This window comes from Corvus cornix, chromosome 3, assembly GCF_000738735.6.
Source record: "Corvus cornix cornix isolate S_Up_H32 chromosome 3, ASM73873v5, whole genome shotgun sequence".
NCBI lineage: Eukaryota > Metazoa > Chordata > Aves > Passeriformes > Corvidae > Corvus > Corvus cornix.
The window spans coordinates 39,594,402-39,613,205 of NC_047056.1; the positions used below are offsets into that span (position 1 = coordinate 39,594,402).

The following is an 18,804-nucleotide window of genomic DNA, read 5'->3' on the forward strand; positions in this document are numbered from 1 at the left end:
TTACAATAACAGACAAATAGTTTTCTCCAGTGTGACTGTAGAAGCAAACTTACTATCTGATCATTCTCTGTACTCTCTTTTTATCTTCATCACTTTACAGTTCCTTTTTATCCTACAATGTCCATAGTAGAATTTCTATTGTGACAATCACAATTACTTTAGCTATGGTTTACAGGATACATTACTCTGCAATAAGACAGTTTTATTCTGTGGAAGGGAAAAAAGAATCAGAAGTTCTTAATATGATTCAGGCTTGAGAATAATCTTTCATTTAAATTAATGTTTTGAAATTATAAAAGCCATGAAAAGTAGACTAATTTTAAATGCTAAACTAGGTTACAGTCTCACTGAGTGATAACCTTCAGGTAGGAGTTCTTTTCATTGTATTTGTTCAGTCTAAGGCTTGAGTGCTTTTACAGGATACTGTCATCGTCAACGTTCTCCTCAAGGCAGTAATAACAGTTATTAGGTGAAAAATATACCAACACCATAAATAAGTGACCCACACATAGGCTTGGAACAAAAAATGCCACAAAACAAGGGTGTCTCTTAGAGAAGAGGAGACTAAGGGGAGACCGCATTGTAGCCTACAGCTTTCTGAAGAGGGGAAGAGGAGGGGCAGGCACTGATCTCTTCTCTGTGGTGACTGGTGATGGGCCTGAGGTTTAGGTTGGATATTAGGAAAAAGCTCTTCACCCAGAGGTTGGTTTAGCACTGGAACAGCACTGGAACAGCACCAGCCTGACAGAGCTCAAGAAGTGTTTGGACAATGCTCTCAGGCACATGGTGTGACTCTTGGGGTTGTCGTGGGGATATTCTATTATTCTATGACTGAGCATTTTTGCATCAGGATCATCCCACAAACATTCAAACTGCTTTCACTGACCTCAGTTTGAAAGTATGCCTTGAGAAAATAAAGGCTGGAAATCTCCATGCTAGAGGCTGGAGCTAAATTAGTAGCAGTGGAATGACATACTCCGAGTTACAGGAGAGGCCTCACAGTACAGCTAGGACTGCAAACTCCGTATCAACAGTACTGCTGCGACTTCATCACAGGGATAAAAAGCTTTCACTATGGGTTGTTGGCATTGTTTTATATTATGTCTTAAGTCAAGGCCTGAACAATTCTCTCCCATTTCTCTCTTTCTTTATTTTTGGTTTTTAGACATGTCTTTTGGGCTTAACTCTGAGCTCCAAATTCCCAAATCAAGGTGAAGTTCTGCCAAATCTAATATAACTGGAACTCTGGGGTTGGTTTGTTTGGTTTTATGGGTTTTTTTGCGGGGTTTTTTGGGGATAAGTTTCTTTCTAAGTGAGAGCAGTTTTGCAGAAGATTCAACCCACACTTTATGTTTTTCAGAAACTGTAGCCAAATTTTCAGGTTGGAAATAAAACCCAAGACTTTATGAACAATGTTTTATTTCATTGCATGTTTTGTTATGAAAGTACCAGATGAATAGTCAAATATCTACTAAAGAGATGAAGCTTCTCACAAATTGTCAGTGTTTTGTGACATTCAGTGTTTGCATGACCCCATACCTATCTCACATGACCCCATGCTATCTCACCCTGCTGAATACAAACTCATCTCTGCTGCAGCTTCATTGACAACATGAAGTCAAAAAGGGACTGTTAACATCAGTGGAAGCTTTCCACCATAACCCTTTGTCTTTTACTGATTCTCAGATCTCCCCTCTCTACACAGGGCAGTTACATTCATAAATCGTCATGGTTTGGAACACGTTGCATTAAAAATTGCTGTTTGTGTTTTTTAGAGTATAGTTCAACATATCAGATGTTGTTATAAAACTGTTATATATATGAGCTGTCCCTTGTATACACAACTGAGGGTCTTAATACCACTCCTTGTGAACCTAAGCCCCTATGCCAGCACTCAAGGTGCATCTAGGTTCCTGAAAAGAGAAATGGTAAAGATAAATAATAATATTAGTCTATCCATTTTCAGATGGTAGAGTTATTTCTAAGTCACTCATACCCTTAAACCACAGCATAAGAAATAACATATGCATCACATACTACTTTATAGTAAGTACCCATTTATCTATTTTGGTATATTTACCATATTTAATAGCTTGATTGTGCAGTTCTTAAGTAAAATCATGCCTCACCATGTAAGGAACTCAGTGGCTCTCAGTGTGACTGAACAATACCTTGTCCCACGAGGGATGCCACTGAAATCACCAAGACAACTCAAGGAGAAGAATTTGTCTGCAACAATTCAAGAGAAGTATCTGCTTGTTCTAAACAAGATTTTAACCAGAAAGCTCAATTACTTGTCTTTTTGAAATAAGTACAGCTGACTTGAGAACAACTCCCAGTTGCACTTGAAATTAACTCATAACTTTGAGTTGTTAACATGGATTTTTGCTCAGGGAATCTTAAAAAGTAAAAGCTGAACCTTAAATTTTAATGTACTGAGAGTTCTTCCAAGTGGTTTGAACAGTACTATTTTCTAAGTTTGGTTTTTTTTTTCACATATACTATTTTAATTCTTATTTTAGCATACTTAGAGAGCTGACATGCAAACTCAAACCTATCAGCAAATTACTTTTGGGAACTTCTGAAGAACAGCAAAAGCTTTGAACAATGAAAGGTCAAATGCAGAATCTATCTTTAATGAAGGGGGAAGAGAGAGAGAGAATTGGGAAATTATAAACTAATTAATTTATCTCCAGTTCTGCAAATGTGACAGAGCAGACCTTGTGCTGTTATCATGCTGGCAATGCCTCTCCTGAAGATGTGTGTGTGTGATTCTGCACGTTGCACTTCAAAGGTGAGAGGAATCAAAGGAAACCAAAGGGGAGGAATGAGAATGATTGAACACCTATAAAGACTAACTAGTGAAGAAGAATTCAGTAGCTGGATTGTTTAGGGTACAGAAAAGGGTCTAAGGACAAGGATGTTCTCACTATTACCTGAGGCTGCTGCTGAGAGCAGAATAAGCAAGTTGGAGCATCTAGGAGAGCAGGCCAAGGAGCAGTGGCATGCAGTGGCAACAAAGACATTTCAAACTAGCTATTAGGAGCAACATTCTAGATGAACAACTGGTGGAGCACTGCCAAGAGGCCTCCTATGGAGACCATGGGGTCTCCACAGCTGTCTTAAACCTAGGTTAGCAACATGCCTGTAATGGTCTTGATAAATTTGATCCAGCCAGGGGGCAAGGGGAAGATGAGAACATTCTGGGATAGTCCTAATTTTCTTTTATTGTCTTATTTAGAAAGTTATTCTTTCCCAGATGTAATTCAAAAATTCAGCTTTTTTTTCCCCCTTGAGAATAATATTTTTATTCTGCTGTATCTATTTCTTTAACGTAAACCTAAAGTTCCAGCACAGTCATAGGCTGTCATGCTCTGCTGTCCTAGGTGTGACTACACATAGGCTTTACACTTACAGAGCTATTTTTAGAGGATATGGTTTTCAATCAGAGGCCTTGCTTTATCTCCAGGTATGAAACTCCTGGGTCATTTCCTTTCCTACACAACAGTTATATTCATGTAAACTAATTTTATACTATGTCAATTGCATCCAAATGAAACTGTATTACAGTTAATCCATTTAACTGTACCTCAAAGACCACAAACCATATATACAGAAGTTAGAGAATGCAAGAGTGAGGGCTTCCACCTTAACTTTACACAGTGATCTCACTGTATAAAGGTCTTCAGTTATGTGATGATACTTCCTATTTTCTTCCAGAGAAATCTTGTCTCGGCAAACTGGTAACACTTAGGGACGCATTTTAGCAGAGCAGTACAGTGAAAGGGATGGCTGGTCTCAGACAAAAATACAGAGAAAACTGCATTCCATCTGTACCTTTTCAACATGCTTCTATGTGACAATGACAAATCAGTGACACCTCCCTTCCTTAGATGAGCTCTAATTTCTCGATTCACTGATCCCTGATTTGAAGCACTGCAGCTTGGTCTGCAGAAATATGAAGTGCTCTCACTTGCAACTGGAGTCATTGAGAGATGTTTTTTGAGATGCTAAGTGACACTTCCTGCTGAGAACTCTGAAAAATCCAGTTCTCAGTATCTCAAATACAATGAACAGTTTTGACATACACTTAATTTTCTCCTTGGTTTCTAACTTCTTCTAAAGCAAAAAATTACAGTGTGTGCCTATAAATGTAACAGCATTGTGGCTTATATCTGAATATACAAGCTCATGTCTGGATACCTTCTAATAGCAGATTCATATATCATGTATTCTCTCAAAAATCAGCCTCATCTAACATCAGAGAGAAAAGCAGTGTGCATGAGTCATACTAATGCTAACTAAAATCAAAGTTTAAAACTGAAAACCTGTAACTGGAGTTATTCTATTGTGTACATGTTTGTTGATGCTGAATGGATAAAACAGCAATTCAGAATGAAGCTGAAATCAAGGAGCTGCTGGCAGACAATGAGAGAGCTGCCATGGCTGTAGCAGCTGGGGTGCAACCACTGCCTACCTGCATTTCATATCAGGAACAAAATGGTACTTTTCTCCCTCCAGTTTTTCAATTTTCAGGATGACTTCCCATATTTGCCGAAGACTCTGGTTTCCAGTTTTGGTTGCATAAATGGGCAAGATTGGAAAATTTGGTCAACTGCAAAAAACCCTCTAGCCCAAAAGACTGAGAGCTCTTGTTATGTATATCTGTTGAATTAGCATAGGACTGCTACTACTATTATTTTTCTCACCAAAACATAAAATTGAATTTAAAATTTAAATCACATAGAACTGTAATGGAGATAAACAGTCTCCTCCCCCTCAACTTCTCACCTACAAAGTCCACATTCCATCACTTTTGGTCTCATGTTTTGTCCATGAGAGTGAAAGCAATACACTCAATTTTAAAGGAAGAGCTGCTTATTTTCAGTTTGATGTGAAAATGCACATCAAATGCACATCAAATGTTTCAGTTTGAAAATGCTGCTGTGCTGTTGGACTTTGAAAGTGTAAGCAATTGCCAAACAGACTGCCCTCAGTGGTTACCTTTTATAAATGCTGGTGAACATTACATTAAAAAGGAACTTTGAAATGTTGCAGCCTGATTTATTCAAGTCATCACAGCAGATGCCAGCAAAGCACCAGGCAAAGGGCATAGAATAAAAACAGTATCATGTCACTCCCAGTGATAGCACTGAGGGTGTCATTTGCTCTACTGATGTATTGCAAATAAAAAAGAGAAAGGAAAATTAGGACCACATTACAAGTGAAAAATAGCTGCAAATATAAGTGAGAACAAATATTTTGGAAAATATTTTTCACAGTTAATACAAGTATTTTAAAAATCCTGATTACCATGTCTCTCATGAGTTAATAGGCACACAAGTTTTCAGACATGCTCATTTAATGGCTACAATAAAACTGAATGGTGCCACGACATATTCCATATGAGCTGGAGGCGCAGTTGCTTTGAATGGTTTACACTGCATCAAGGGGAAGGCCAGATTAAATGCTGCCAACAGAGAACAGTGCCAGTGAAGTTCAAGGCACGGGGATCTGAATTCTTTACTGAATTCATTCACAAAACTGAAGTCCAGGCACACAGATGTCCCATCATACTGGAGCACAGTCAAAATATTTGGCCTCACACTAAAATGGTATGATAGGAAAACCCTACTGCTCTTAGTGCAGGTCTCATGTAGAGTCTCATAAACAAGAAGGAAGGCAGAGCCCCTGGCACCTTCTCATTTAGTAGCATGACAAGGAGCAGAAGCAGCCTAAAAGTTCATGTATTTTTGTTTCAGTTCACTTTTCCTTGTTAACTTACTTTTCTGGTTTTAGATCCCTGTAAATAATTCCAAGACCATGGAGGTGGTCTAATGCCAAGGCCAGCTCAGCTAAGTAGAACTTGACATCCTCTTCTGTAAACATCACCTAGAAAGAAGGAAGAGAAGGAAGAGAAGACCACATCTATTTATTGGACAGCGGAGGGCTGGCTTGCCTTAAACAGACACGGGGAAGGAATTGTCTAACCTGGGAATGCTGGAAGAACCATCATATCAGGTTCAATTTTCCATAATTTGTCTGAACTTACATTAACAATTCTTACCAGATTCTCCTTATAAAACAAGTCTTGATCTTTTGAGTGCCTCTGTTCCTTAAAATATGCTGCTCTCATTTGTCTGTTTGATCTGTTTAGATGACATTATGTCACAATAATAGGAATAAATTATAACTCCTTAGCCTTTGGAAATGAACGGCAAAATTAAACACATTCAGTGCAGCCTATATTGCTTTCATAGCCCTTAACTTGCTACAATCTTGGCATTTGGTTACCAGCTTCCCATGAAATGGAAACCTTTTTTTTGGAAGTGAAATACTTCCAAATCTGAGCAGAATACATGGAATGAAGAGACTCAGATCAATTTAAAACCTTCTGCCTTGGAGGTTCAAGCAATCTCAGTGCAGATGCCCTAAGCAGTGATGTCTTGTTTAACATCCAGGGCCTGATGAGGTGCCAGCTGAAGACAGCTTTTTCTGTAGCTGATATGGATACTGCTAACACTGAAAGCTGTGTTTTAGGTGAAGAAGCTTCTGTAATCAAAAAACCAATAAGCTCTGAAAAACTCAGATGGCAGGAAACCCCTCCGGTTCTACTTCCATTGTATCTCAGACGTTCTCTTTAATTAAATTTCAATATGCACAGAGATAATAACGCAGAAAAAGAAGCTGATATATCGGATACACAAGTGTGAATATTATGCATGACAGAAGTAAAATGAGTCAGCTCAATACAAATTTACTTGTCATATGTAAATGCAAATTCTACAGTAGAAGTTGCAGAGCTTAATTTTAAAATTAAGTCTCTGCTCCCAGAAAGGGGTAGCCAAAATATCTGAGTGCTTTGAGAAGTTCCAGACAGCTGAGAGAAAAAAAAGAGATGATTCAGAGAACAGATGTCACATAATTTAATTAAGAATTTTACTGCAAAGGCTAGAAATAAAACCACAAGGAAAATAATAAATAAATACACAAGCAAAAACTCGAAAAATTTAATTGCATTGAATGCAAAAATTGCATTAATTTTCAAAATAAACTTAAATTATTTATAAACTTTAAAATAAATAATGTAGGCAAGAAATTAAATCAATGGAATCAAGGAAAAATCTAATCTATACATATACACCTAGTTAATGTCAGATGTCTCAAAAAGAGCAAGAAGTAGGCAAGCTTTGCATGCATGCATGCAATGTATGTATATGGGATCTGACTGAAAGTCCACTGAAATCAATACCTTTCAACCAAATCTATTATAACAAATTGCAGACAGTTCAAGTTTTCCCAGAACTTCTGGCCCCTAAACAGCTGCAAAGTATAGGCAGACAAGGTGAGCTGCAAACACTGAAAAAAGAGAAGTATGTTTTTACTGTCAGCTTAAGAGGACTCGCTTCTGATGGTACACAGCAGAGAAGTCAGTGAATTGCCCTGGAAAAGCTTTGGGGAAAACATGAAGCTTTAAAGAAGTACAAAGTCTGAGCTGTTATCTTCCACTTTTGAGTACACTGGCTGTGCAGAACAGGGACCTGCCCTCTTAGGCAAGAGCCACATTTTCTGTCTTCTTCCATGAAACTGGAGAGGCCCTTGCTGAGACAGCAGCGCTGCCTCGCTAATGAAGCTTGGTCTCCTGACAATAGCAGAAGGATATTTTAAGTTTAAATTTTTAAAATCTTTTCCCTCATATTAAAAGTAACTGCTACCAGGAACTGAATATTTATACAAGAATCATTACTCAGCGGTGTAATTAACTTCTTACCAATGTCTTGCATTAGCAAGCAAGCCTTAAAAGCAAATACTTGGGGTCCCAAGCTACACTGCACACAGCAGCCTGCAGCATGTCACTGAATCAGGAACTGAATGGGGAGGGGAAAAAAAAAAGCTAGGGAACTTTTGACTGAAAATACTGTTTTCACTGCTTTTTTAGTCCATCAGTAGCTCCCCAAACCCAAGAAGAGCAACAGAGCTTCCCCTCAAGATGGCATTTGAAAGGTCCCTGTCTTTAAAAGACTGTGTGGTAAGTGGTTGCCCACACCCCTGTCCCCACAACCTGGGAAGTACCAAGGGTTGGGGACGTCGTGTTGGTGACAGAGAAGACCAGGGCACAGACAACTGCAGGGCAGCCATCCTGCCTCACTGGAGCCTCCTGCACTTCTGCAAGGACATCTCTGGGACTGCTGGCTCACAGAGGTTTGGCGATACAGAAGAGGCCCAAATGACCCTGGAAAACCTACTGTGGCTGCTCTGTATGGGCACCAGTGAGGCTCAGGTTTGGGATGTCTCCTGCCTGCAGCAGTCCCTCTCCAGGGACATGGCATGCAGAGGACAGAGGAGGGATGAGAGCCTGGGGAGGGTATGGAAGCAGCAGCTACTCCTGGCAGGCAGAAGGAGGGCAGGTGAGGGCTGTGATAGTCAATCTCCCATTCCCAGGGTGGCGCATGGCCCTTGACCTGCTCCCAGCAGCTGCAGGGGCTGGCCCTGACCCACAGCCATCTCTTCCCTTTGCTGGCAGTGTGTGTGTTTTTCCAGTGGTTCTGTGTTCATCCCAAGGGCAAAATGTATTGGGGATTGATTACTCAGACCGTTTCTCATCACATCCAAGACTTATTTTGAAAACAATGAGTCTGGGGCTACTTTGCTACGGGAATGGCTTAGCAGTGGTGCAGTTTTCTCTGGCAGTGATGCCTACATGGTATCTGCTGCATTACCTATAGCATAATTCAAATACAGTTATTAAGAACCCACTTAACCATGCAAAATGAGATAGCTCTATTACATACACATAGGACTATTCCCAAGGCCATTTTTCATTCCCACCAACTCAATCTGAGTTCTGAAAATCCAAGACAGTCTTTAATTTCTCAGTTGAAGATCGATCAGCTTACCTCTTTGGAGAGTCTGGTGAAAAGGTCCCCTCCCCGTAGGAAATCTAGTATTAGATACAACTTTCCCTCTGTTTGAAATGCTGCATTAGAAAAGGAAGGAGATGTTGGAAGTTTGAATCAAACTGAAGTCCCCAACAAGTAAGTCTTGTTGACTAGCAGTATATCATTCATGCCATTGCTTCACTGTCATTTTAAAACTTTGAGAACCAAAAAAAAAAATTATTTCTGTCTAGAACTTAGCAATTGAGCTTAGATTATGGGGAAAAGTAGCGTCAGTTGAGAGACAACAGTGCATTACTAATACCTTCATTTCTGTGCTAAGCACCTATGAATTAACAGTGTTTCCCACTCCACAAGGTATCTGGAGTCACCGGGAGCGAAGCATAGAGAGTTGTTCCCATGCTTGTGTGAGAGGAGAGCCCACACACTCAAATGTCCTCAGAACACCTGTTACAGTAATAATGGGGGAGGCAGCTCCAGCAAGACACCACATTCATGTACACACATATGCAAATTTAGACTGGTACTGATTATTAAAACCAGCTTTTATTTAAATCCTCTGTCTTTCTAAATGATACCTTACAGTGGGTAAAGGGTTGGCATACGTAAACTCACCAGTTACCCCACCAGCACTACCTACAACATCAGACTTTATGACAAATTTATTTTGATGGAGGAATGGATAAAACTTACAAATACTGAATTTCTCCTTTAGCATAAATGAAGAATTTCACACAGGTTGCCTCTACGACTTTGTTAGAAACAGAGTCATAAGTAGGCAGAGGGTATCTGTACGAAAGTTTAACACATCTAGTCACAGTTCCCCAACCAATTTAAGAAAAAGCACAAATTATATCTTATTATAGTTACCATAATGAAGCTTGACTATGAAAGGATGGTTGACTTCTGCCAAAATATCTCTCTCCATTTTAGATCGTACCCGATCCCGAACTATAAAGAAAGAACAATAAGAACAGTGACATACTAAGAGGCAGCATGGTCGCTGGATACAGTACTGGAATAAGGTTTGGCAAACTGGATCCTGATTCTCGCTCTGCTGATGGCTTATATGACCTTAAGCAAATCAGACCACTCATGTCCTCTGTTTCTGACTGTCTGGTCTGTGTAGTAAATTCTCCAGGAAGGCCCTGAGCCTCTCTCTATGGTGAGCTGCCCTAACTAAAATGACTACAGTATTACAAATAACAGGAAGGCAATTACACTTCACAGAAGAGAATGCTAATGTGAAAATGAAAACTACACAAAATTAATAACTTTACTTCATTTAAGATGAAACAGAATGTACCAGTCCCAGAGCAAGTCAGACTAATGTCACGCAAATTAATTTATTGTATTTTGCTGATGCTAGCAGCGTCTATGACGTATCACTGAATAGCACTTTCTGGAAGTGATGTATATATAAAATATTCAAAACTTCCAATAAGCCACCCAAGAAATCAGTAATAAATAAAAATTCCAAATAAAAATAGTACATAATTCTTTTTATATGTAGAGATAAGTTTATTGTGTGACAGCAGTGAGAAAAATACTTTTTTTGGTTGAGATGAATAGAGAGAAAGGGAAATCATAATTTCAGAGGTGAGCTGAGTTCAAGCTAAACAAAATTAGTGCTGAAGATTTCATACCAAAGCCATTCAGCAGAATATTCAGACACTGAGGATTCAAGTCCCCATGTAATCAAATCTTGATTCTAAAGATCCATTTTTCAATCACTATTTTATTAAAAGTATTGATATTTTCTTCTGTCTTTTCACAATGCCAATACACTTTTCAGACAAAAGCATCTACAAGAGATATTATGAAACTATTTTAGGTAGCAAAGCCTGAGATCTCAGTCAGATTCTGTCATTGGAGGCATGTGTTGTAGAGCTGCTCAGAAGCCGAGTACTCTCAGCACCCAAGGAAGGAACATATCATAACAAAACCTCCGTCTATTGCTGTACTTCAAAAATTGATGCACAGAAATAGGTCCAAAGCAGCTGATCTGAAAACCTTAAATAGCACTGGTGACATACTTGGATTTCTTGCTATTTTGATGCTTTACTTAGGCCAGTACTGACGTAAGCTTTACTAGCTCATTCAACCTAAGCTACCTTGTAGATAAATTCAAAACAAAGGGAATTGCGGAGTTGTAATCTCATCCCACAAGTAAAAATCACGCATCATACACTCACAAAATGCTTAACCTCTGTGAAGACAGACCATTTTGTGTGCTGTCCATCAGTGATGATCCCAGGTGGGAATTCCTGTTGGATATGTGGGCATTGCTGGGCACTCTACATGGGACATTTCCCATTAAGCCTGGTTAGGTAGCCCAAGAAAGTGCCTACCTGCATTTGCACTGCACAGGTGTGAGAAGAGGCTGTCAGAACAGCAGCACACCCTCCTCCACCCATCATTTTAACCTCTCAACAAGGAAAGGCCCAGGTGTGCAGCCCAGTGCTTTGCCAAAGCCCCATGCCTTGTGCCCTGCTTGCTGCTGTGGGGGTTCCAGGGTGTGGACCTGCCAGGGTGCCAAGCCACCCTTCTCCCCACATGCACAGAGGAGGCACACCAAAATTATAGATAAGGTGATATCACCACAGAACACATCTCATTCTCCAGTCATGGCCCTGTAACCACTCATAACCTGCACTACGGGGCTACGCTTCCTTTTTGAAAACCTGTCTTTTGGGAGCAGAAATCAGGCTCATGAAGCTGGAGGCTCAGCAGCACCTCAGATTGTCCCTGTCTGGGCCCTGCTGTCCTCATATGGCCTGGGCCAGCCCAGGACCCCACACGCAAAGTACTTGTGGGGTGCCTAATTACCTGAGATATGGAGAAATACAGGCTATCTAAAAGTGATCATAGTCTCGCTTCAATAGTTCTGCTTAGAAGTACTATTTGCATTACTGTGGTTTTGTTCCACACAGTACTAAACTCAAATCCTCTAAAGAGCAGCCTTTCATGTTGCACCTTCATCAGCAGAGCATTATTACAACACAAAGAAAAAACAGAAAAGTGTCCTTTTGACACATTGAATGTAGATGTATACCAGTAATGTCACATGGGGACTTCATGTGCTTTTCTTTTGAAATGCATATAATGTTGTGAAGGCTATTCTTCTGAAAGAAAGATCCTCTGTGGCCGGAAATAGGGAACCTTTTAGAGATGGGGAAAGAGCCATTATACCAGAGTTTTACCACTCAGCCCTACGCTGCTGCAGCAAAGGTAAAAATCCAGACCTACAGAACAGGAGACGCTTCTTTGTAGAAAGGCACTTTGAAAAATCAGTAAGAATGTAGACTGGGTTTTAGGAGTCCAGGGTCTGAAGCAGGTCATTTTACCTCCAACCCTCCCCCCTCCCTTTTTTTTTCCTTTTTACATGAAACAACACATCTAGCTTTAAAGAAATCAAAGACTTCCCTTTGCTTGTTTGTATTTTAAAGTAGCCTTGATGCTCCGATGTTGAGATTCGAAATGACAGATGTCTCTAAATCAATACTACACTTTAGTATTGAACTTCCATTTACAGTCTTTATCACCTATTCATTATTCTCTCTGTTTGTAAAAGTTAATTAAATCTTGCAATATCCCTCTGAACTACCTCTGCTCAATTTTCTAACAGAGAGAATTAAAGAAGAGTGCTGAAGTCTGATGTTATTTAAAAAAAAAAATCACATGGGACTTGTCAGGAGCAAACACGGGTTCTAGGACATAAGAACTCAGCTGAAAATAAATCCTCAGAGCAGTAATCTGAGCTCTTCTCATGTTTTCCTCATACCCTTGCCCAGTAGGGAACAGCCTGGTGAGCTGAAGGTGCTGCGCAGTCGCCTCCTCCCTACCCGATGGAGCCCCTGGCAGCTGTGACCTCCTGCTGTTTCCTCACTGGGACATCAATTTGTATCTCTCTTCTTGACTGAAAAAATCCACAGACACTGCAGGAGATTAAGTGTGTTTTAGATTTTTGGCTGAAATTAGCTGCTGGGTTCAACCCCATCATTAGAGAAGTACTGACTGACAAACCAGCCAGATGATCACATAAATCTCATGTCCTTATGCAGAGGTGAAATTTCAATTTTTGTGTATTTTTAAGTAGAACTAGACCAACTGAACATCCACAGATGTGCTTATGCATAGCTCCCAGGTGAAACCATTCCCCACTGAGGTCTGTGAGCTGAGGATGTGAAATGGCATCCAGTAAGCCAAATCCTGTGGTGATGTACATCACCAGCAAAGTCAGATCTACACCCCTCACAATTGCATAAATCAGTTCTAACTAAATTCATTGAAACCAGACTCATTAAACAGCTCGATGAAGAGAAAAGAAAAGCGGCCATCTGCTGGAAGGGAACTTCCTCTAAAAGTCCAAACCCTACAGCTGGAAATACATCTGTTCACAACTTGTGCAAAACTGAAAGTCTTCAACACCTCTGCAGAGTTGCACCTGGAACTTTCTTCTTTTTATGTAAAGCATATGTTTGATTTAAATTTATTTACCTTAGTGGATGTGATATCCTGTGAAATCATCAATAAAGTATTTGTTTCTTGAATTTGAGTGCAACATGCTCCTATATTTCATTTGCTTCAGTTGAATAGAGTTGTAACTATTTTTTATTATTATTACTACTACTGCAGGCAATAACAACACTTTCAGTACTAATTCTTACTGACAGGCAGTAATTACCTATGCTCTAGGAATAGGCATAATTTCAAAATGACAAATGAATAAGAGGGCTGGCCTTAGAATTCAGAGGTCCCAGTAAACACTATTCATCAGTAGCTCTGGAAATTATGATGACCTGAAGGAAGAAACTGGTTTCATATAGTTTTGCAATAAAGAAAATTTGTTTAAAACATTTATGGGACAGTTGGCCTTTTCTCCCCACACAAAATAGGTATTTCAAATTTAGTTCCAGCCTGCAAGAAACCAATACAGGAAAGATGACCAGGACATATAGTCCTCAGTCCTACTCTTAAACACAGTCTAAAGAGGGATGAACTTTTTCCATCAAACTTCTCTTGTATCTCCTGGGACACCCTTTTTCCTTTGCAGCTCCTGCCCTGCTGCAGTGCTGGCTAACTCACATGCAGCTGCAAAGAGGCAGCACCAAGATTCCTATTTCCTATCCATGGAGCATTCCAGCATCAAATGAGTGTCTGCCTTGTGTTTTGCTATTGAGATGTTGCTAAGCCAACAGAAGCAATGAAGAAGTTATTTTTTTCTTGTCCTGCTTGAGATGGAGATGATCCAGACATCCAGGAACTGCTGGGTCTCTCAGGGTAATTAGTTTCACTGCTTGCCTTTTAAGCTTGAAGCCCAGCATGGTTTAATCAACCACTGCTGCTCTTTGCTCTGAAAACACACCTGTTTGGGGGCTTTTTCAGGGAGGGCTGAATAAAGTTTATGCATCACTTTACTCTGGAAGTGTGAAAGCTGTCTGTGCTTTGGTATTCATCACAAATACTTTCGGCAACATATCATCAAAGGCAAAAATACAGCTTTTATGTTTGAAAAGTATGCGGAGTGAACACTGGCTCAGGAGTGAAAATGCAAAGATATTCCCTCTTATGCCAGCCTTCTACAGGAAAAAAAAAAAAGCTCCCTTTATTTAGTCTCTCCAGGTCTAAACACCCAGTTGTACCGAAAGGGGCATTTCCTCTCCTTCACAATCTTTGAGCAATTACTGATTCACTTACAAAGCCTGGCAGAGGTGAGAGGGGGTGAGGGTGGTGCAGGATCTTCCCAAGGAGTTCTTGGCACACCAACTCAGGGCAAAGTGCCCCTGTGTGAGAGTGATTTAAAGCCCAGCCAAGTCCCTTCTCTTTTGTTACATGAGCCCCTACTATTTTGTTTAATGGCATGGTATGAAACCTTCTGCCTGGTCCAGCTCAGATGTTTAAGGATGAGACCAATAATCTTTTATGAAATATTAAGTGAGAATTCCTGGAAGGAGAGGAAACGTGGTATTTCCTCTCTGTGTAGAGTGTATGTTCTGGGATGCTGTCATTTGCCACCAGGGCAGTTTTATTCATAGACTGAAGTAATCCTAGTAAATGTTTTCTGTAGACCTGTTTGAAACTTGTAATTTTGAGTATTTTCAAAGGTGTTTTTGCTGTGGGTTTTTTTTTCTCTAAACTGGAACAAAAAGCTTAAATTTGGCAAATTTTGCCAAAATTAAATTGAGAAAAATTGTTTTGGCTGCATCAAAATACTCTTTGTTAAGGGTTTTATTTTTTTTAATCTCCTCTTTCTTAACACTAATTATAATGTACAACTATAAAATATTTTTTCAAATGTACACAATCAAACCAAATAATTCTGCTGAAATCCTTAATACTGATATTTTGTCAAGCAAAATTTCCCTCAGCAGCCTTGTTCCTGTGGATAGACACTCTATCAGAAACTCAGTCTTTTCTTTATCAGTTGTAACGTAAAGTCAGAAGATGGAATAATAAAAAACCCCACCAGGAAGTTTTAAAAGAGAACCCCTATATCTTCCAGGTTTAGGGTAAACATACAAAGTTATGAGGTAATGTTTTTGCAATTGTCCTAATTGGAGTTTACCAGCTTAGTTCTGATATGGGTAACGTGAGGCAGTGGCTGGACAGTGAGAGGTGCACTTCTCAGATGGGAGGGTTTGGATGGGTTTGGTCAAAGGACAGGAGGCAAATGTTAACATTCTCCCTAAGCTGTCCTGACCACAACTGCACTATGCCGACTTCTCACTCTAAACACTCCTTCCATTAGGCTGCTTGGATGTGGTAAACACAGAGCCAGTACAAACTTACTTGTTCTAACATCATTTTTTGGATGAGCGTTTCAGATACTGGATTGCAAACATTTTGGTTTCTGAAACAAATACCTAGTATATTTAAGGCATCACTGAGGAAGCTGGGATAGTGGCTTATCCAACACTGAGGACACACTTCATTTAGGAGGTATAAAGCTCTGAGACAGTTTCTATTTGTAAACCACATAGGATGAGGTTTATCAGGTTATCCGTAACCTAGCCCTCCATGCTACCTGCACACAAAACAGACAGGAATTCAGAATTTAAATTGTTCAGTAAAATTGTGGTGTTTACTGTCAACATTCAGACAAAGCAAATTTCTGCTTTGCCCAGGACCTGACATGTGATGCAGACATACTTAATATAGCTCTGCTGATGTGTTCGCCTCATAAAAGTGAAAAGCATCTGTGAGACGGCTGTCTGTCATTGAAGAAGCCTCCAGTCCCATCAGCAAGCAGGGTGTGAAGTCAAAGCAAGGTCATTTCCTAAACCAGAGCATAAGAAAAAGCCCAGTCTTTCGTCGTTATCAAGACGTTCATTAAAGCTTTGCAATCAGCAAGCCTTGGTCACACGGAAAACAACAACAACAATGAAAAAAGGCTGATTTATTGTTTTCTCCTTTGAGAAGAGAAACACAGTCCTCAAATAATTGTGAATTGGTTTTCAGCCTGGACTCCACTACCGTATAGGGAGCATTGTGGATATATGACTAAGTTCAGAGAATTTCTGGGTGAAATCATGGCCCTAAAACAGTCAATAGTAAAACCGTTGTTGACATTAATAGGATCTCACCATCTACATCTCAGTCCCTATATACAGTTCTGAAAATATACGTAGCTGCTTGAGATCTAAAAGAATACCTAACCAAAAAGGAAATCTTGGGTTTTTTCCCTATGTTACTGAGTAACTGCCAAAAGCTAAACATAAACGGTACTGAGCAATGACTACAGGCAAACAGGAGGAGAGCAGATAAATATTTAAAGGATATAAACATGAAGGAAAAAGAAGACTTATTTATCAAAATAAAAGGAAAGAAATTAATATAAATAGAGGAGATAAGTGAAACAGACAAAGAAGAAATATAGGCTACGTTGGACAAACTGTAATCACATGAACCCCTACAGAGCAGAGTAATGGGTTGGGATTGGAACCTTCTTACTGACACATTTTAAAACAAAACTGAACAGAAAAAGTTAAATAGCTATTTAGTAAGACACCAGCCTGCCCTGACTGCAGGGGAATGAGACTGCATTTTTCACTATGTGCTACTTTGCTGCAGTGACTCCACCTCAACGAAGGACATCTTAAAAAATAAAAATCTAGATTTTATTATTATGCACAAGTGTTTGGACGGCTGTCTGAAACACAGCATTTGTAGCAGGATTAATGCCCATAGCATTATATCAGAACATTCCAGCAAAGTGGAAAAAATATCAGAAACCAAAAATTCATACTGGGAGTGAACTTGAAAACCCTGTGAAGAATAACCATGAGCAGTTTAGTTTCCACACAGTGCTTTTAATTCTGCAGTCTCAGATAGCCTTATCAAGAAACTTTGATGTCTAAGACTATTACCCCACAGGTGAAAGCTGTGGGTAAGGCACAGGGGTAATGCAGCCCCCCTCTGGGGCCACCCAGCCCTGTGACCACCAGCCCTGTGACAGTCCTTCCAGTGCCTGCTAGCAAATCATACTCCTCACACACACAGTGCAAACTGTCCTTCCTCAAAACTTTGCTTTGGAAGTTGCTTGCTTTGTGCTGCTTGTGAAAAAGCTCTCCCAAAACCTCTCACGTGGTAAACTCTCTATAGTAAATTAAACACACATCTGTGATAACGGCACGGCAGGGTTCCGCATATTTTTAATGAAGATGCATGTAAGGAGTCCTATGACATTGGCAAATCTCATCCAGCATAGTCAAGTCTTACATCTTGGGCACCTTGTTTTTGCTCCATCAGTCTCACACTTAGCCACATGTAAAATTCCTTCCACTCCTTGCACCGGCTGCAGGGCTGAACAGCTCTACTGCTGACCGAGCACCCCCTCTGCCCACATGGGAGCTGAGCATCCCTACTCCCTCGCAGCCCCCTCTGCAGTCCCAAGCAGAAAGAGGTGGGAGGAGGTGGGAGGACGTTCTGGACAGACTGGCAGGCAGCTATCACCTGCTTCCTCAAGTTGCAGAGAAGATTAGTTCTGGCCCTGTCTCCCATACGCCACTAAGCTCAGGCCTTCCCTCAAAATGACACCTGGAGCAATTGCTGCCCATGATTTGTGGCCCTCTCTCTTGCTGGACCTCCACTGAGGTGGTGCCTTTCCTATTGCCTTTCCCTTGGCTCCACACACACCAGGCCTGCTGACTCAGGGGATGGTAGCTTTCCTCTGCCCTAGAAAGGGGCCCTTGGGAATCTGCGGGGCATCATCTCACCTGAGGACTCAGCTGTGGGGTTTCTGGACAAGAGGGTGTCCAGATTTCAGTAGGTTGGAAAGGCAACTAAATGAAGGCTGTGCATTTAGTGGGATGGTCTAGGAAGTGTGTCCTTTTTTCCTTGGTACCAAGGTAAAAATCTGTTGCTTAAGAAACTGTCTTCTGCACAGAAATCTCATCCTAGGGGCTCACTGGAGCTGTTGACCACTGGCTGGTCTCCTCAACAAAACAAGAGAGGGGGAACAAGCCCATTCTTTTCCCTTTATGAGGAAAATTTTTGAAGAGACAGAAATAGGTGGTAAAGGTGACCCAAATGCAGGGAATACCATGTAAAAACAAAAATACAAACCAGTACTTCTAAATGTACACTTGAAAATATTTCTTTCTTATGATAATATACAAAGGTCAAGATAGTACCTAGCTGTATGACATTGACATTTTACATTGCAGAGCTTATTATATCCATAATGGAACCAAATTGGAACAGATAAGCATTGACAAAACCTATATAGAAGATTAATATTTAAAGGATATCAAAATGTAGGACAAATACTTATTTATCAAAGTAAAAGGAAAGAAGAGAATATAAATAGAAGGAGACGAGCAAAACAGAAAAAGAGGAAATGTAGGCTCCCTTTCAGCAGAAAAGTTTATTCTGAGTTTACACTGTTGATGAAGACAATTCCCAC

General features: G+C 40.2%; 1 protein-coding gene across 3 annotated transcripts in view; it reads right to left on the minus strand.

Annotated features, from left to right (window-relative positions):
• Window positions 1-18,804, minus strand: part of RPS6KA2 (ribosomal protein S6 kinase A2) — a 283,173-nt gene that overhangs the window by 64,785 nt on the left and 199,584 nt on the right. For all 3 annotated transcript variants that reach the window (XM_039569566.1, XM_019281323.3, XM_010391626.4), the window contains 3 exons: window positions 9,768-9,848; window positions 8,898-8,977; window positions 5,786-5,892 (listed from right to left, as the gene is read on the minus strand). In XM_039569566.1, the coding sequence (XP_039425500.1) occupies window positions 5,786-5,892; window positions 8,898-8,977; window positions 9,768-9,848 (268 nt within the window). The remainder of the gene's footprint in view (window positions 1-5,785; window positions 5,893-8,897; window positions 8,978-9,767; window positions 9,849-18,804) is intronic.